The 20,898-nt window shown below is 34.9% G+C and overlaps 2 protein-coding genes and 1 long non-coding RNA gene across 5 annotated transcripts in view; all 3 read right to left on the bottom strand.

Annotated features, from left to right (window-relative positions):
* Positions 1-34: 34 nt before the first annotated feature.
* LOC137733580 (uncharacterized) overlaps positions 35-20,898 on the bottom strand; it is a 43,145-nt gene continuing 22,281 nt past the window's right edge. For 2 of the 3 annotated variants that reach the window (XM_088697316.1, XM_088697318.1), the window contains one exon: positions 35-334. In XM_088697316.1, the coding sequence (XP_088553442.1) occupies positions 231-334 (104 nt within the window). In that variant the 3' untranslated portion in view covers positions 35-230. The remainder of the gene's footprint in view (positions 335-20,898) is intronic. The other variant, XM_088697317.1, reaches the window with a different exon arrangement.
* Positions 341-20,898, bottom strand: part of LOC137733579 (protein HIGH CHLOROPHYLL FLUORESCENCE PHENOTYPE 173, chloroplastic) — a 30,354-nt gene continuing 9,796 nt past the window's right edge. Inside the window, exons 2-3 of the mRNA XM_088697325.1 lie at positions 742-851; positions 341-580 (exon numbers count right to left, since the gene is read on the bottom strand). Of these exons, the coding sequence (XP_088553451.1) occupies positions 347-580; positions 742-851 (344 nt within the window). The 3' untranslated portion in view covers positions 341-346. The remainder of the gene's footprint in view (positions 581-741; positions 852-20,898) is intronic.
* Positions 6,220-7,324, bottom strand: LOC148695427 (uncharacterized). The gene is made up of 2 exons (XR_015964416.1): positions 6,629-7,324; positions 6,220-6,450 (listed from the first exon to the last, which is right to left on the bottom strand). It is a non-coding gene; the product is annotated as an uncharacterized LOC148695427 (long non-coding RNA).

Genomic DNA, 20,898 nt, shown 5'->3' with positions numbered 1-20,898 from the left:
TTTCTTTTTAATATAACTCCAATAACAGCGACCATCAAAAGAGCTTCCCATAGCGACATGATCTCGTTGCCATAATAATCCTTTGCACACAGGCAATTCTAAAACCATAAGATACCTAAAACAAACCTACTGATATTACAGAATGGTTTAACCCAAAGTTATTTAATTCAAACACCGAACGCAAACCCTAAGCACCTTGATAGTCCTTAAACCCGGGAAGGAGTGTATACTCACAGTTGCAGAATCCTAAAGCCACGCTTGAAACGTCTGAAGCTGAGGGTTGAGCTTAAGTTGTTCCATGAGTGCATTAGCTTCTTTCCACTCATCTCAGCTTCCATCTAGAACCTCAAAACCCCACTTTAGTCTTTCTCTTACAGGAGGAAACAGCATCTCCGGTGAAAGTGCATTCGAACTTGGCATCCATTCCTCCATCATACTTAGAAGCAACCGCATCCTGAAAGGAAGTCCCATGACAAACTTCCCATCCATCCATTGACTCCGAAGTCTTGAACTTCACAATTGTAAGTTTGCTCTTGCTACTCTTTCCAGCTCGTAATTGCGCCATTGTGTTGTTGTAGTCCTGCAATGCAAAGAGTCAAAAGCTTCACATAAGCAACTCTCGAACGGTAAAATTTAAATCCAACATTGAACCAACCCATGAACGTACACGACATCAAAACCAAAACAGATTACTAAATGTCAAAAAAGAGTATTTCAAGGGTATGGCAATAAGGATCACACCTGAAATGCTTTAGTAAGATTGAAGACCCCTCTTTGATCAACCCTGTAGAGGTCTCCGCTGATAGTAGAAAGTGCAGTAGCACAATAGATAATCTTGTTACAGCCCTGTACTGCGGCGTACAGGGTGGCAGTATCACCCACATCCCCAGTCAATGGCAAGACAGATATGAAAAAAGAGAGAAAATGATAACACCCACCATTTAAAGAGAACAACAAAAAAGTATCTTGCAAACCCTTGATTTATCGGTAAAGCACATCAGAACCAAACAGTTAAGAAAATAATTTAAAACCAATTCTATATGTCTAATCAGAAAGAGCATTTCACAAAATTCCAGATCTGCTACACCATCAAAGGGCAGACCTAATAGGAAAACGACATCATTCGTTATCCAATTGACACAACAATCCCACTAAAATTGACTACTCATAAGAATCTCATTCCACAAAACTACTTCAGTCCAGGCCTAAACAACTGCAAGCAAAAAAAAAAAATCCCCAAGATACTTTCATCCAAATCATCCACCGCCATTAACAAAAGCACAACCTATATCTTCCTTCGGCTAACATTACAGAACAAATTGAAACCCTACTCATTCCCAAACATGCTTTTGGAATCAGAATAGAAAGGAAACTTGAAATTAGAGTATCATACAAAACTGGGCTGCGGATTGGACTCGTGCTCGGAATCGACCTCTTCCTCTTCCTCTTCAGATAGATCACCGAATAAGTTCTACATCACCGATGTGTCATTTTGACAAATTAAGCAAATAGTTTGAAATTCAAAATTTTAACAGTTTGGGCTGATGGAAGTGGCGTTCCGTCAGTGGCATGGATGGAAAAAACAAAAATTGTTTTACACGCTAGACTTTCTTCCAGTTTGTGGGCCGTTTATTTAAGCTTGTTTTCTCTTAAGCTTTTGTTCTTTTATTAATTTTCATGTCCTTTTTATTTGAATAAAGTTGTTATGTGATTTTTGGTTATATTAAAATTTGGGATAAAGTATAAAAAATTACCTTAACTATTGAGGTCACGACAATTTTATACCTTATCTTTTAAAATTGACAATATCATACCGCATCTTACGAATTTGTGACAATGTCATACCTCCGTCAATTTTTCTGTTAGTTTTTCTGTTAAGTGCTAACGTGGCTTGATTCGAAACTTACTTTCTATTAAAAATTATTTAATATTTTTTAAATATTAAAATAATAATAAAAACAGAGAAAAAAAAAAAAAAAAAAAAACCTCATTTCGTCCCTCCCTCCCCCATCCTCCCTTCTCTGTCCTCTCCCAATCTTCATCTTCTTTCCCCACCTGCAAATCCCAAAAAAAAAAAAAAAAAAAAACGAAAAAGGAAAAAAATCCAATTTGTCTTCCCCCCACACCCACACTCAATTTCCCCACACCCACACCCACACCCAATTTTCCCACACCCACACCCATACCCACACTCTTCTCCCTCCTGCAACCCAGAAAAAAAAAAAAAAAAAAAAAAAGCCCCAGATCCCGTCGGCGGGAAGATAGGTGAGCAGAGAAGGTGGAGGATGGGTGCGGAAGAGGATGTGGAGAATGGATGAAAATGGTGGATTTGGGGTTTGATGGGTTTTCAAAATTTTATTTTTTTTCCTCTTCTTCTTCTTCTTCTTCTTCTTCTTCCGCAGGGGAGTTGATGGTTTTAAAAATAAAAAATAAAAAAAAAATTTCCTTCCTCCTTTTTTTCCTCTTCTTGTTCTTCCTCCTTCTCCTTCTCCTTCTTCTTCTTCCGCAGGGGGGTGTTGATGGGTTTTCAAATTTTTTTTTATTTTTTCTTCCTCCTCCTTTTCTTCCTCTTCTTCTTCTTCCTCCTTCTCCTTCTCCCTTCTTCTTCTTCGGCGCCAACAGGGGGAATTTTTTTTTTCCTTCCTCCTTTTTTTCCTCTTCTTCTTCTTCCTCCTCCTCCTCCTCCTCCTTCTCCTTCTTGTTCTTCCGCAGGGGGTTGTTGGGTTTTCAAAATTTTTTTATTTTTTTTATTTTTTTGGGTTTGCAGGTGGGGGGAAGAAAATGAAGATAGGGAGAAGAGAGAGGAGGGGGGAGGGGGAGGGGGAGGGACGAACTGATGGTTTTTTTTTTTTTTTTCCCTCTTCTTTTTATTATTATTTTAATATTTAAAAAAATATTAAATAATTATTTTTTAGTTTTTAATTATTTTTTTAATAGAAAGTATGTTCCGAATCAAGCCACGTGAGCACTTAACAGAAAAATTGACGGAGGTATAACATTGTCACAAATTCGTAAGATGCGGTATGACATTGTCAATTTTAAAAGATGAGGTATGAAACTGTCGTGACCCCAATAGTTGAGGTAGTTTTTTGTACCTTACCCTTTTTTTCTTAATTTTACTTTTATTTATTATTTTAATATTTAAAAAATATTAATTTTTTTTTAGTTTTTAATAATATTTTATTAATTTTTTAATAGAAAGTGGTCCCCGTCTCTTGCCACGTCAGCATTTAACAGAAAAACTAACAGAAAAATTGACGGAGGTATGACATTGTCACAAATTCGTAAGATGCGGTATGACATTGTCAATTTTAAAAGATGAGGTATGATATTGTCGTGATCCCAATAATTGAGGTAATTTTTTTGTACTTTACCCTAAAATTAGTTCAAGCGGTTTGACATTGTACCACTAACATATATTTAATATTGACGATTGATGACGATCCTATGATCATGATTTAATCTAGACTTTTCCTTACCAAGCAATTAAGACGTATTTACTTATACACTAGGTTTTGCTAAATATGTTGGAAAACTGAATACTTACAACACATCCAAATCCCTCTTACATGCTTTTGTAATGGTCTAATCTCTCCAATCCCACATTTTGCAATCCATCTCTTACTAATTTGGCGTCAATCTCTTGAGACATAGAAACCTCTTGCTCAAATTAACTCGTATGTAAGGGGATGTTTGGTATTATATTTTTATCCAATTTTTTTGTTTTGAAACTAATGTGTATTAAGTAATTTAACTACATTTATTATTTATTTAAACAAAAAATTAGATGCAATAAAGATTCCAAATAGGCCCTAAGTAACCTCAGCTGAGTGGTGCACAAATCAGTGCCCATCTTTTTCTAGTGAGCTATGATAAACTCAATTGGATACACTGTAGTAAGAACGTTTGCCAGTTGATGCTTAGACTTTACAAAAGTCAAATAAATTAAAATGTCGATCAACTTCAACATGTTTACGTTGATCAAGTTGAACGGGAGTGTGAGAGGGATAGTAGAAAGCCTAGTGAAGTTAACCCAAGTTTGCATCATGCCAAGGCCGAACTTGACATATTACCATGGCTACAAAAACTCCTAAAGAAACCCAACTGGTGCAAGAAATTGAATAAAAACTTATTATTTGCTGCTCATTTCGGAAGGCCAGTTCGAAAAACCTCCTTTTTTAGATTGCAAATTTTGTGATGACAAAAGATAAAGTAGAAACAAGGAAAAGAAATGAAAGCAAATACATTAGCGCCTCGATCACTATATGCCAAACCAACATCCTAGCGAAGTTTACTTCAGTTTACATCAGTGCCAAGGCTGACTTTGCAGACTACAACATAATAAGTTTTCTGCACTCTTCTCTATTTCCAGAGATAGAACTTGATACAGTCACGGCCACGAAAACTTCATCGGAACCCTACCTGGTGCAAGCAACGGACTAGGAACTTTAATTGGGTGTTCATTTCTGAATGTCGGTTGGAAAACTTTCTATTTTCTATGATCAATCTCTTTGCCCGCTGCATTACAACATATCAGAGTGTTTTCTTCAGTGCGTAGATAAAAAAATGTTCGGTGCTCTCAGTGATTTTCTATCAATACTAGATTCTATATTTGGTCATTTCTTAAATCTATACTTTACTGGACCTGTTTTGTCATTCGACACCTCACAACTTCCCAAGAAATTCGCCATGATGTCATCATGCTTGGCTGATTAACTAGTGAACATAAAGAGAGCCCCGATTTAGAACATTTCTGAAGAGAAACTCATGTTCAAAACAACTTAACACTCCAAGCATTAACCAAACACACTGATTAGGAGGATGAAAGAGAAAACCTGTAAGAAAGAAAAATTCCAAAAACTGAAAAACACTTCTTATTCTCCCCAGTTCTGAAAAGCCAGAGAAGGCGGGATAGCTAATCATCAAACAATTTAACTTCAGATACAATCTCACACTTCAAAAAGCTACGGTTCTTCATTTTCAATACCAAAATGCTACTCTTGTATGCATGATGCATACACACTACTGAAAAGAGTAATTCTTAATCCAGCATGAAAGTCACCCTTTGGCAGAATAGCACCTGTTCCTTCGTAAGGGCAATACAACAGGTCTCTCAATAACTCATAATTAACTTCAACAAGTCCTATACATTATTGTTTTGAATGTTTCATAAAACCACCGTTACAAAACCTATTACTAACCATGCTTCAGTCAAGAATCGAATTTTAGGTCCTATGGTACTTGTACGATCTCTTTGGTATGTTACTAACCATGCTTCATACTGCAGTTCAAACTATATGGCTGTTAACTTAAAATAGTTTATGCAGCTAACGTCTAATATTTGATTTTTCTGCGTCGTATGGAGTCGGCTGATATTAACCTTTTTCATGAATACCCATACATTGTCAAGGCAACTAACGTCTATTATTTGATTTTTCTGTTTCGCTTGGAGTTGGCAGATATTTACCTCTTCATGAATACCCTTAAATTGTCAATGCAACTGTGTTAACTGTAATTGGATGAATGAATGCTCGCAGGTACTGGCAGAGGATGAAAACAATGTCAAAGCGCTATTTAGGCGAGGCAAAGCCAGAGCAGATCTTTGGCACTGGCTGTTGTCATTGATTTATCGTCTTTTGGCACTGGATATTGTCATTGATATATCGTCTCTTCAGGCACGAAAGGCATAAAGCTGAGTAGTCAAAGATCTGAAGCTTTTGAATTGTACGATAAATGAAGAAATTCGTGTACTGAACTTGCTAATAAACAAGACTATGAATTGTGATTTGTGACCCAGAAGGTTCAGTTTACGTGCCAATAGTTTTTGCCGGGATCAAAGATACAGTGATAAAATTGAACTGTTCTAAACCGTGAGACAAGATCCTCATTTTGCTTTGTTTACTGAGTTCCGATTGTGAATTTTCCGTCACAACCATAATCTTTTAGATGGTGTGCCAAAACGAGTGGCTTTGTTTCTTTGAAGTGCTTCTTGGTTCTTTAGTTTATCTTTGGCTGGAGAATATTGTTTCTTTAGTAGCACAATTGAGCTTTAACCCGCACCTTGCTGCAGGAATGTCAAATTGATTATAAGCATTGTATATAAATTTTCGAATGAGGAATTAAATGTGTTGTAAGCATTGTGCGTAAGTATGTAAAAATTATTTACACAAAATATGATATAATATATATATATATATATATATATATAATATACAGTAGTTGTTGACAACTCTTTATACATATAAAGAGTTGTTGAAATCCTATTTTATCGATATACAAATTGATGTTAGCACGAAACTCATAAGAAGAAAATGGAGGGAGGGAAAGAGGGAGATGGAGCTTTCCATTGTATGCTTGGTGTGGCTTGTTGGAGTCGTGCAGATACCTGCAATACTTCAACAAACAAATTGACAATGTTTGTTCTCTGTTATGTTCTTTTGCAACTTGATCCTACAAACAAAAGCATAGACAAAACTTGAAAAACGATGCCAACCTGAATCTTTTACAAAACAAAGCACCATGAAAAATTTCAATAGTAAATGTTTTCCCATATAAAAAAAGAAACAAAGAAATAAACGTTTTACTTCGAAATTTCAACATAATCTTAGGTCAGACATTAACACCTTACTTTGAAATTTCTCCCCCAAAATGTGACAACAGTGTTCGAAGACAATCGTTGTAGAGTAGACATTAGGTGGACAACTCTTTGACCATGTCATTAGACACATTACAAAAAGCTTACTTTCCATGAGCTTTGCATGTAACTTACAAATTCCCAGGTACCAGTGTCACTTGTATGTCCTCAACTTTCATTGCTTAATCAAGTCTACGACTGAAACATTAACCCAATCCGGAAAAAAAACAAAAACAAAAACGCGACTCTCTCTCTCTCTCTCTCTCTCTCTCTCTCTATGGCTTTCTTACTACATAAAAATGTACCTAATTAGAGCATGCCACACATCAACACATCCAATCTTCCACTTTACAAATCACAGCTGCTGGCTTTACTCGTTCTGCTTCCCCACAAATTATATACACAGAAATTAGAAATTGAAATATTGACACTTTTCATCGAACATCTAGTGTGCCACCTTCTTATATGCTTTCTTGTAAGATTAATTGAAGAAGAATACTTCAGTTTTTGAACAAAATTAACTTCAAGATGAGTAATTTAACAGAACTGAAGCAAAAAGAAACCCAAAAATCTTTAATTGAACAACAAAACTTGGTCTTTGAACAAATAACTTCCGGATGAGTTTAAGAGAGGAGAAGCAAAAAAAAACCCAGAAATTTGAATAATTTGTCTTTCAGAACTGGAATTACCCTGAACGAATATCACTTCCGCTGCGAGAGAGATGGAATAACATGTTGAGAGGAGAGACCTTTTTTCTTTTCGGTCAACTTGATGCGGTTTTCTGGTCATAGTGTTTTCATCGAGAGAGGTGGAATTAAGAATTCGGGAGTGCTGTCCAAAGGAGATAACGACAGCTCAAGAACCGAACGCTATGTAACTCATACGTGTCAATTGGGATATATTAGTAATTTTACCGTGTCGGATGAAAATTTGAAAGAGTAAAATTATCTTCTATTCTAATCTCTCTTATTTTCTCTTGTCTTCTATTTGAATTTTTTATGCTCCTAATGTTTTGGGGCATCCCGATAATTATATACTTGCTAATCCGATGCCCACCCAGCCTCATATTGTCAACATTTTTATTTAATTTTTTTTATAGACAAAAAGACAAAAAGAAAAATGTAAGATGAGTGAAGAGAAGATGATGGTAATATAATAAGAGAGAATCTTATTATAGGAACAGTAAAATAGGTGCAAAACGGTCATTTAACTGTTGGTCAACAATGATTTTAAACCCAGTTTCAATATAGGTATAATTTAAGGGTCCATGTGGATGGAGTGCTCAAAACATAATGATTTGAATTTTTACTATATTATTGAGTTAATTAAGAAAACCTATAAAACTAGGAGTGAGCTCATCGAAATGTTTTAATTCTTATTCTCTATAAATACAGCATGTCCTGTTTTAGTAAATTCATGAAACTGAAGAATCGAAATGATTCTTGTTCCTATTATGTATAAATAAGCATGCCATATTATATGAAATCATAAAAATATTGGATCGAGGTTTGAAATTTCCTCATTTCAAATGGATCCCAATGTATGACTTTCCTTGTCCCCCATAAATCTTCTTTAGATTTTTGTGTCCGGAATAACCAGATCCGGGAGTTTGGGCCGTTCAAGAGAGAGAGATTCAGACTGTTCAAAGACTTCTTTTTCGTGAGTTAGGCTAGTGGAATTGGCTAATAGGGGCCACGTGATATAAAATGAGTGGTCTGCATTTTTGAATTTTGCTGCTTTGGGCACAGAGATTTGAAGATGATCTCAGCTCTCATAATTGAGGGTTTTAGGCTTTTTAACCTTAGATTGTGGAAAAGATATAGAATATGTTAAACCATTCAGAACTTGTGAAAAAAATCGATCATAATTTTGTTTTATCACGCATCTCTTTTACTTTTAGTGGAGATTCTAAAAACCAATTTAAATTCATCCATTAATTCTTAGCATCTGTTAGTGTAGATTATATCATCAACATAAATAGACACTATGATATCTCATCATCCCCTTTAATTTTAGTGTAAAATGTTGTTTCACAAGTACTCTTTTAACGATTTTATAGTTTTGGCAGTATTCAAACTTACATCAAAGTAATATTAGCATTTCATCTTACACCTTATGAGATGAAGACACATGGCAAAAGGGTAGTATTATCATTATTTGTTTTTTTCTCAACCCAAAACTAGAAATTGGAGTAGATCTAATTTTCTCAGTTGCTCAAACATAAACAACAATACAATATACAGTAGCGTGTGGGCCTTGGGAGCGGGAGAGAGAACATTTGTTGGAAATCAATCCCCCAAAGTAGGATGATTATGTTTTAGTTTATTATGCCACTAGACTAAAGTAGAATGATTGGGATACAATCAAAGAAATTTAATAATACAATTTGTGAAGATGGATGAATAAAGTAAAAATTGCAAATGGGTTTATAAAGTACGGATGAGGATCCCCTTGGATCCTCATTGTCTGATTGAAATGGATATTGGATTGGAGGATGATTGTCTACCCTCCTAATTTTTCTATCTTTCCATCCCCTCCTATTTGAACAGTCAAGGTTAAATCACGTCAACATCTTATATTAATTTTTTATAAAGATAATATGACAAAAAATAATGTGTGAGATGAGAGAATGGAACGGGATGTGAATACGAGTGCAGAGAATCCTCCTCCTATTGGATTGAGGTTTGAAATTTCCTCATTCCAAATGGACCCCAATTTATGACTTTCTTTGTCCCCGTAATAAAGGGTTTTAGCCTTAAATTTCCTCATTCCTCATTGTCTGATTGTAACCGTTCAGAACTTGTGAAAAAGTTAGTTATAATTTTGTTTAATTAATTGGAGAACAAAAATTTTAATTTGAGATTTCTTCGGAATGGTATATTTATATGTTTACTAAAGTGGAATGGGAGTGGAAAAAAAGGAATTGGATTCTTTCTAAATTGATTATGCAGTTTGATCATTTATTAAATTTTCTAAGAATGAAGAAAATAGGCGGAATCCACTCAAAAGCAGTAATTATACTCATGGAAATCAAGAGCTCCAATACTTAGGGGGCATGAGATTTGGACTCCAAGAGAAAGTTGCGAGATGGAGAAAAAAAAGTATTCGAATTGTGTGAGATTATTAGAGTTTTTTGAAATCTACCGTAAAACTTTTATTTTTAGCCTGTGTCCTCTGAGAAGGACATTAAAAATGGAAAGGCTTCAGAGTACTGCTTCCATTTGGATGATGGCCCTCAGGCTAATTTCACAGCATCTGATAAATAAACTAAAATTCTAGAAACCAATCTATAATAATAATAATATTAATATCTCATCATCCCTTCTACTTTTAGTGTAGATTCTGGAAACCAATTTAAATTCATTCATTAATTCTTGGCAACTCCTAATGTAGATTATATTAACAACATAAATGAACATTACGATATCTCATCATCTCTTTATTTTTAGTGTACAATGTTGTTTCATTGGTAGTCTTCTATGGAAGAATAATCCTACGAATGCCAAAAAATCTTTATTGAATTTATATTAAGAATAGAGAAAATAATATTTAATAAACAACTGATAGAATCACATTATTGCTAGCCCATTGTGAGGCTAAGTCCACAACCCCCCTCCTCCTTAGTGTAAATAATATCGTTTGTTCAAATAAAAAAAAAATCATTTGACAACTAATTTAATCACATTATTATCCACATGGGAAATACTTTTTTTATAACTGGCATTACAGCCTCTTAAGATGAAAATTGCATTATTTCCAACTTGGAACCTGCCACTCTTGTTCCTTCAAGACTTAAAAAGTAAATTGTATGATTTTTCCTCTATTTTAGGTCATGTGTCAATGAGTACCCCACCATTTAGACAACCCATTTCTGATTATTACCTTTTTTTTTTTTTTTGTTAATTTTAAATGATTGTCTCATTCCATAACTTCAAGACCATTCTTCAAATCAACATAACACATTAATCAGGATCTTCATATATATATATATATATATATATATATAAATAGTTGATTTTTCAAACTTGTTGAAATTTGATTAGTTCAACTTTATCATCTTTTGAAATTTCTATGGAAGAATAATCCTCCAGATGCCAAAAAATCTTTTGGTATAGCCAACTGATATAACAGTCTTCATTTCTATTGTGTTGGGTATCCTAGATCCATGAAGTTTCTTGATTCACCAAGCACCCACGCTTGTCCAACTACATCCCAAACTATTGTGTTTGGTTTATGATTCACTAGCCTTCATGCACGCGCCTGCATTTTTTAATCACACTATTATCTGCGTATGAATGACCATTTTTATAATCGGCATTACAACCTCTTAAGATGAAAATTGCAATATTTCCAACTTGGAACCTACTACTCTTGTTCCTTAAAGACTTAAACAGTAAACTGTATGATTTTTCCTCTATTTTAGGTCATGTGTCAATGAGTACCCCACCATTTAGACAGCCCATTTCTGATTATTACATTTTTTTTTTAATTTTAAATGATTGTCTCATTCCATAACTTCAAGACCGTTCTTCAAATCAACATAACACATCAATCAGGATCCTCATATATATAAATAGTTGATTTTTCAAACTTGTTGAAATTTGATTAGTTCAACTTTATCATCTTTTGAAATTTCTATGGAAGAATAATCCTCCAGATGCCAAAAAATCTTTTGGTATAGCCAACTGATACGACAGTCTTCATTCCTAACTTACATTGTATGCGTGTTGACTGTTGCGTATCCTAGATCCATGAAGTTTCTTGATTCACCAAGCACCCACACTCGTCCAACTACATCCCAAACTATTGTGTTTGGTTTATGATTCACTAGCCTTCATGCACGCGCCTGCATTTTTTAATCAGACTATTATCCGCGTATGAAAGACCTTTTTTATAACCGGCATTATAACCTCTTAAGATGAAAATTGCATTATTTCCAACTTGGAACCTACCACTCTTGTTCCTTAAAGACTTAAAAAGTAAACTATATGATTTTTCCTCTATTTTAGGTCATGTGTCAATGAGTACCCCACCATTTAGACAACCCATTTCTTATTATTACCTTCTTTTTTTTTTTGTTAATTTTAAATGATTGTCTCATTCCATAACTTCAAGACCGTTCTTCAAATCAACATAACACATCAATCATGATCCTCATATATATAAATAGTTGATTTTTCATACTTGTTGATATTTGATTAGTTCAACTTTATCATCTTTTGAAATTTCTATGGAAGAATAATCCTCCAGATGCCAAAAAATCTTTTGGTATAGCCAACTGATACGACAATCTTCATTCCTAACTTATATTGTATGCGTGTTGACTGTTGGGTATCCTAGATCCATGAAGTTTCTTGATTCACCAAGCACCCACGCTCGTCCAACTACATCCCAAACTATTGTGTTTGGTTTATGATTTACTAGGCTTCATGTACGCGCCTGCATTTTTTAATCACATTATTATCCGCATACGAAATACCTTTTTTATAACCGGCATTACAACCTCTTAAGATGAAAATTGCATTATTTCCAACTTGGAACCTGCCACTCTTGTTCCTTCAAGACTTAAAAAGTAAATTGTATGATTTTTCCTCTATTTTAGGTCATGTGTCAATGAGTACCCCACCATTTAGACAACCCATTTCTGATTATTACCTTTTTTTTTTTTTTTGTTAATTTTAAATGATTGTCTCATTCCATAACTTCAAGACCATTCTTCAAATCAACATAACACATTAATCAGGATCTTCATATATATATATATATATATAAATAGTTGATTTTTCAAACTTGTTGAAATTTGATTAGTTCAACTTTATCATCTTTTGAAATTTCTATGGAAGAATAATCCTCCAGATGCCAAAAAATCTTTTGGTATAGCCAACTGATATAACAGTCTTCATTTCTAACTTATATTGTATGCGTGTTGACTATTGGGTATCCTAGATCCATGAAGTTTCTTGATTCACCAAGCACCCACGCTTGTCCAACTACATCCCAAACTATTGTGTTTGGTTTATGATTTACTAGGCTTCATGCACGCGCCTGCATTTTTTAATCACATTATTATCCGCATACGAAAGACCTTTTTTATAACCGGCATTACAACATCTTAAGATGAAAATTGCATTATTTCCAACTTGGAACCTGCCACTCTTGTTCCTTAAAGACTTAAAAAGTAAATCGTATGATTTTTCCTCTATTTTAGGTCATGTGTCAATGAGTACCCCGCCATTTAGACAACCCATTTTTGATTATTACATTTTTTTTTTTGTTAATTTTAAATCATTGTCTCATTCCATAACTTCAAGACCGTTATTCAAATCAACATAAACACATCAATCAGGATCTTCATATATATAAATAGTTGATTTTTCAAACTTGTTGAAATTTGATTAGTTCAACTTTATCATCTTTTGAAATTTCTATGGAAGAATAATCCTCCGGATGCCAAAAAATCTTTTGGTATAGCCAACTGATACAATAGTCTTCATTCCTAACTTATATTGTATGCGTGTTGACTGTTGGGTATCCTAGATCCATGAAGTTTCTTGATTCACCAAGCACCCACGCTCGTTCAACTACATCCCAAACTATTGTGTTTGGTTTATGATTCACTAGCCTTTATGCACATGCCTGCATTTTTTAAATTACGGTATGCTACGCGAGGAGAGAAGAATCTAATTGGGCAGTGAGGAGAGAAACCGGGAAAAGGAATTATGGAGAGTGATTTGTGGCAAGTGATTGGTTGTTTGCGTGAGGGATAGGGAACACAGATCCCCTTTTTGTGGGATTGTTTGACCTTCAAAGTTTGTACTACCTTTAATGTACAAATCAGATTGCTTACAGTGTTTTAGACATTGTAAATTCGTATGTGCGTGTACAAAAATACTCATGGTTAGCGTACTTTAACGGGGCGTAATTTTTTCGTTACAGATCCGATTCAAGTCTAACACGTGTTCATAGCGACGAGTACAATTTAATTACGAAACCAAGAAAAGAAACAACAGTCGAAAACAACATCCACGTCATATTACACTTTTCCCCAAAAGGGTAAAAATGTCAAATTACACAAACGAAAAGGAAATTACAGTGAAAATTAGGGACAGGTCGTCACAAAAAGCAAGATTATGTTTAGTCTTATCAATAGAAGTAGAATTGATTCATACGAAATACATCCATGGGTGTACAACCACAATTTTTCAAGATCAATGGACTACATAGTCTACAACTTTCAGGTCCATATACCCCATCTTCTTCAACCATGGTCATAAAACAAGAACATTGAATGATTTAATGAATTCAAGTTATACTCTTACATGAACTTCAAAGCCAAGATTAACCAAAGTCCAAAGACTGGTCACACTATTTTCTCCAAATTCTATATGTTCTTCCACAAATCCGAGCTTTAATTTAAATAAAAGTCAAGAAAACACCTTCAACAACTAAACATCACCAAATGGGATTGCATTTCCCAATTGTCGAATAAAAAAAAAAAATCACATGCGGGTAAAATTTAATTAGTCATAACGAAAGAGGGAAAATAGAAAAGGATACAAAAATTTGTGTTGCTCGAACACCTTGTCTCTACAAAACAAGAATCACTCCACAAAAAAAAAAAAAAAAAAAAAAAAAAAAAAAAAAAAAAACATAATACAATTTAATTTGATGAGCAATTCAATTTGCTGCAATTGGAGCTTGGTAATGTCGGCAAAGAAAACCACAGAAAATGGCTTCAATAAAGTAGTTGGGAGAGGGTCTATGAAACGATGCCATTGTGCAATGGCACAAACGAGGTCTGGTTTCAGGTGTTTGTCAACGAATTCCTCGAGTTTTTGAATTTTGTGGTGGAAGATGTCTACGAGCCCTAGATTCGACTGGATTAAAATTCGACAGCACAACCTTCTCCAACTCTAATGTCCTCTGAATATCGACTTCCGTTGGCTCAACAGTCAATATTGATCACTCCGTATTGCCTCACCACCGAGATAGTGATGGCTCAAAATAAAGTTTGGGGATCTAATCTGTGGATTTTGCATGGGGACAGAGATGGAGCTGCGATGTGAAATTAAAAAGAAAAAAATGAAAGGTTTCGAATGTCAGGAAGAAATGTGGGAAGGAGACAAAATAAATATATTAAACAAATAAAAGTTATTAAATAACTTTTGATTAAAATTTAAAATTTTGAAATTCTTGTCATTAATTTTTCTTATAATATATAGTAACGTGTGGGCCCAGGGAGTGGGAGAGAGATCATTGGTTGAAAATCAAATCCCGTAGACTAAAGTAGAATAATTATGTTTTAGTTTATTATGCCACTAGACTAAAGTAGAATGATTGGGATTCAATCAAAGAAATTTCATAGCATACTAAATTTAATAATATAATTTGTGAAGATCGATGCATAAAGTAAAATTGTAAATGGGTTTAAAATGTACGGATGAGGTTCCCCTCGGATCTTCATTGTCTGATTGTAATCGATATTGGACTGAGGTTTGAAATCTCCTCATTCCAAATGGACCCTACTTTTTGACTTTCTTTGTCTTCATAATAAAGGGTTTTAGCCTTAAATTTCCTCATTTCTCATTGTCTGATTGTAACCGTTCAGAACTTGTGAAAATGTCAGTTATAATTTTGTTTAATTAATTGTAGAACCAAAATTTAAATTTGAGATTTCTTCATAATGGTATATTTATATGTTTACTAAAGTGGAATGGGAGTGGAAAAAAAACGGGAATTGGATTCTTTCTAAATTGATTCTGCAGTTTGATCATTTAATAATTTTTAAAGAATGAAAAAAAATAGGCGAAGGCCACTCAAAATCAGTAATTATACTCATGAAAATCAAGAATTCCAATACTTAAAGGGCATGAGATTTTGACTTCAAGAGAAAGTTGCGAGATGGAGAAAAAAAGTATTCGAATTGTGTAAGATTATTAGAGTTTTTTGAAATTTGTCCTAAAACTTTTATTTTTAGCCTCTGTCCTCTGAGAAGGACATTAAAAATGGAGAGCCTTCAGAGTACTTGCTTCTGACACACCCCGACCCAGAAAGTCCACTTGGACCCTGAATCGAGCTGTGCTGGCCGACACCTGGAAGGTGACGAAGCCATAAAATGTGATAGTGTATAAAAAGTGAATGAATTTGAATCTAAAAGTGTCTAAATACCAGAGTGCGCTACAAGTGGGAGCGAACCCATTTCACACGCGATGTCAGAGCATAAGTAAGGTACAGTAGTGTGGGTAAGAATCATACCCTCAAAAATATCCATCAATACTAAGATTCGCCACAGATTCTTGTCGATACAAACTCAGCAGTTAAAACCTGGAGGGCACCAAACAGAAGGTGTGAGTAAGCAATAAAACCAAGCTTCACAAAGTTACTATCTCTAAAAAAGTAATGCCCCTAAATGTAAAACCCGTATCGTTTTCCATAAGACAGTACAACATATATACATATATCCAAACCATACTCAGAAATGACCAAAACCACGGTTTGCCATCAACTCCACCATACATTAATAAGTAGGCCAAATGAACTAAATCAATACAAAGTGATATATCAGTCAGAGTCATCTAAAATGACTTGTACATCTTATCCTTATCTCATCAATCATGGCTAGCATATAAGTCGGAGTCACCTATAGTGACCTGTACGACTTATCCATATCTCATCAATCCTGGCTAGCATATAAGTCGGAGTCACCTATAGTGACCTGTACGACTTATCCATATCTCATCAATCCTGGCTAGCCAATAGCTCAATAAGTATACCTGCACACGAGTCAGAACCACCTAAAGTGGTCTGTACGACAGGACTGGGTGTAAATAAATACGCTCAAGTGCTACGATCACGTGAAGACTGAGCGAATAATCGCGGGTCACCTACGAGTCGGAACCACCTAAAGTGGTATGTACGACAGGACTGTGCACCTACCTTGAATCCAAGGTGAGTGTAAGGTGCGGGAGGTGAACATCACGTGAAGGACTGTGCCCTGGCCACGGGCGGGAGCACTAACACCGGGGTGCAGGTTTATGAGCTCTCAATGCATCTCAATATAACATGTGCAACTCATGGCAACCAGTACGACAATATCGAAGTTGCCTAACTCATAACTGTAGTCATGCTATAACGCAATCGATTCAACTATTACCATAAACTCACCTGAACTTACCTGGGTGTCCTGAGTTCACCTTTGCACTTGAAAGCATTCCCAATAATTATATGCAAGTAATATACATATGGATATATCATGATGCAATCTACTACTTAACCATGTCGTAGCATTTTCAATTATAAACAATATGGTGTGAAGTGTACAATCAGTAACGCCCTACTCCCAAACTACTTATTTTCAGGGATAATTATCCATGACAACCCAATTAACTCTAATTTAACTAACTAATTCACAAAACTAAAACTTGCCGTTACAAATTTCCTTCGCATTACTCAATTTCCCAAGCAAGGCTTTTGTCTCAAATATTTTATGGCTGCATCTAACGTCTCGTTAGACTGCCTACGTACCCTAGACAGGGATCAAGCCATTCGTAGTTCATATAGTACTTCAAGCATTCACAATAAATATGTATGAAAGTAATATGCCTAATCAATTTGAAAGTGTCGATAGAACTCTCAATAATATGTACGATGAAAAGGAAAAGATGCACTCACCTGGAGTCCACGCTATGATTCTCTAGTGCACGCATCGAGGCGTCCTGAATGATTGGTCCCTGTGACCAATTATCAAATCACATCTCAGAACTCTTATCCGTAGAATATGTAATTCACATAAAACACAACTTCAACGACATTCTAAAATAGTTTGATACCCATTGACCACAAATCAACCGTCGATCAAAGATCGACGGTAGGGTTTACAACCCTGTATAACTTGACCCAGAAGATCCGCAAATCAGATTTCCAATCCGCAACTCCCAACGATCCACAATATGTTTCTAGAATAACATATTAAAATTTCATTACGATCCAACGGTCAAATCTCCGTCAATTGCCTAAAACAAGTGGCCGTGAACATTTATTTTACTAACTTACAAATCCAATTCAGGAAGATCCGTAAGTCGGATTCCCGATCCGTAAATTCCAATATTCTTTAAATATTACGTATTATAATGTATCCAATTTTGGTGACGATCTAACGGTCGGATCATCGATTCACATTTTATCAAGTAACGTATCGTAACGAATTTAGGTTCCAACTATCAACCTACGTCATTCAAATGACAAAACTGAATTCAAGACATTTGACATAGCCTAAAAATAGCATTGGCGGCCCACTGGCCACGTGCCGCCGCGGGTGGCGGTCGGCCGCCCTGACTCGCCGGAAAATTCAACTATTTCCGAAAATTCTCAAACTTCACAGAAATGAAGATCTCAGTGAGTGGAGCAACTTTCATACCTGCCACGAAGTCCAAAAGTGGACGGAAGATGGTCAAGTTTGCCCACGAAGCCGGCGGGTGCCTAAAACTTCCCGACATCGATTCGTCGTCTACGGTGGTCCAACGGGGTCAAGGTTGGTTGGGTTTTGCTCCTGGGATGATGGGCTACAAAGCCCAAGTGGTGGCATCGGCCATTGCTTTGCCGATTTGCTGGAAAATCGAGAAGGGTGGCCGAAGCACCATTGATTTTCGTCAACTTTCGTGGCCTCAAACCGCCTCATACCATGGTTAATCAAGGTGGTTCTGGGGTGGGTTTTGTAGAGGGGAATGAGAGCTTCAAGATGGTGGTGGTGGCATCGAAAAACTCCACCGGAGTTGACCGGAATCGGCCTTGGAAAGTGGGTGGTCGCGAGTGGGAAAAACCCACGGGAAAGCTGGGATATTTTTATTTTTTATTTTTTTTTATTTTTTTTCTTTTCTTTCCTTTTTCTGATTGGGCTTCACCTTAAATAACCAATTTCTGATTGGGGATTTAATTTAATCAACACTAAACCTTGAATAACCAATTTCGAACGTCCGTAACTATACCGTTATAATCCGGACTCGCAAACGGCTTTCGTCTATGCGTTCACATCCACGAGTATTACGAGAATATGTTAAAAGAATAAGTCATACGTCTCTCTAGACGATGGTCAACAGAAGTCAAAGTCCTTACTTATAGGGCAATTTCGTAAATTCACACTTTTTAAATAAAATAAAAACGTAAAATTTGAAACGGGTTGTCACAGCTTCCATTTGGATGATGGCCCTCAGGCTAATTTCGTAGCATCTAAAATTCTAGAAACCAATCTATAATAATAATAATACTACTAATATCTCATCATCCCTTCTACTTTTAGTGTAGATTCTGGAAACCAATTTAAATTCATTCATTAATTCTTGGCAGCTCCTAATGTAGATTATATTATCAACATAAATGAACATTACGATATCTCATCATCTCTTTATTTTTAGTGTACAATGTTGTTTCACTGGTAGTCTTCTAATAGTTACATAGTTTTGGCAGTATTCAAGCTTACATCAAAGCAATCTTAGTCTTTTATCTTACACCTTATGAGATGAAGACACTTGGCAAAAGAGTAGCATTATTATTATTTATTTTTTGTCCTCATTTTGAAACTGGAAATTAGAGTAGATCTAATTTACTCAGCTAAAAGAAAGCTTTAGAAGTTGGGTTAGATTAATCTTCTCAGCTGCTCAAAAATAAACAACAATACAATATATAATTATTAGTTATTTACGCAATAAATGTGAGGATTGATGAATAAATTAGTAGTGAAGATACCATTAAAATTGGACTGATTGCTTCTATTTGGAAACGTGCAGGGTGTAGAAACGTGCAGGGTGTACAAATGCCCAAATGACGGGGTATATACCATATAGTAGCGTGTGGGTCCAGCAAATGGGAGAGAGAACGTGTGCTGGAAATCAAATCCCGTCATTAGTGGAAGACACAAACAAATCCGTGATTGTTGTAATTGCGTTTTCTTACAGGTCCACACAACACTAGCTTTACTAGAACACTAGCTAATACTTTACTAGACTAAAGTTGAATGATTATATTTTTCAATTTGGACGTTTTGATATAGGCACTTTATTTTTAAATGTTATAGACTAAACATCTATTTATTTTGCAAATTTGATTAAACATTTTCCCTACAATTTTGGTACTTTAATTTTAATTAATTAGAAGTCTATTCACGTTAGCATTCCCTTTTTTTCTCCTATTTTTATGCCTCTCTTATTATGATGATTTAAGATTTTTTTTATTTTTTATTAAAATATTTATTTTAGTAAATTAAGGGGTGTGCTATCCACACACCTCATTTTATTTCTCACACATCCTTGATAATTTCTGTCCGTTGATATTCTTCAATTCATCCGATCCGACGGCCGAAAATTCAAAAGTTGTGTGAGAAGTAAAATAGAGTGTGTGGATATCACACCCCTAAATTAAATAGAATGTAACAAAACTCCTTGTTAGGTGTGTTTGGTTATATCGGTACGTTTGATTATAATGGTACATTTGAATTTTTGGTCCATTTGGCTTATTGGTACATTTGAATTTTTGGTACATTTAGTTTTTTGTACATTTGAATTTTTGATACGTTTGTTTTCAAAACATAAGTTTTATTACTTTTTGTCCTAATAATGAGGAATTACTTTAATTAATTAATTTTATATAGAAAAGTCATTAATCAACAAACAATAGCCTTTTTATTAATTCAAAATTATATGATTTATCGTTATTATTTAGCATTATCTACAATAATAAGGATTTATCTCCGATCAACTAAAAGTTGTTCCAGAGACTTATCTACCAAAAAATAAGACTATCTAGCGCATTGTGTATGAATCAAACATATTTTTAAACATTCCAAACAGATGAACATTCAGTTTAATATAGTTTATAATCGGGTATGTTTTAATTCGGGGTTGGTACATTTTCATTTGACGTTGGTACGTTTTCATTTAATGTTGGCACGTTTCCATTTGGCATGGGTGTACATTTAGATTCGAAAAGTTTAAATTTTTAGACTTAAATATAGTTGAAATTATTTAAAATATATAGCAGATATTTAAATGTAAATTAATTTCAATTAATCTAAAATAGTTTAAGTCTGAGTATCTTAATCAAATGTTTCAAAAGCTTAATCAAAAACTCAAAAAGCATAAATGTTTAATCTACAAAAGTCTAAAAGAAATCATCTAATTCTAAAACATAGATGTTTAAAAGTCTTTACTTTTACACTGACACACCCCGACCGAGATCAGGGAGTGCTGGCCGTCACCCGAAGGTGACGTAGC

The sequence above is a fragment of the Pyrus communis genome, chromosome 7 (assembly GCF_041283825.1).
Source record: "Pyrus communis isolate YQ-2024b chromosome 7, ASM4128382v1, whole genome shotgun sequence".
NCBI lineage: Eukaryota > Viridiplantae > Streptophyta > Magnoliopsida > Rosales > Rosaceae > Pyrus > Pyrus communis.
Note: the sequence above shows the minus strand (reverse complement) of the source record. Positions and strands in the feature narration are given on the sequence as shown.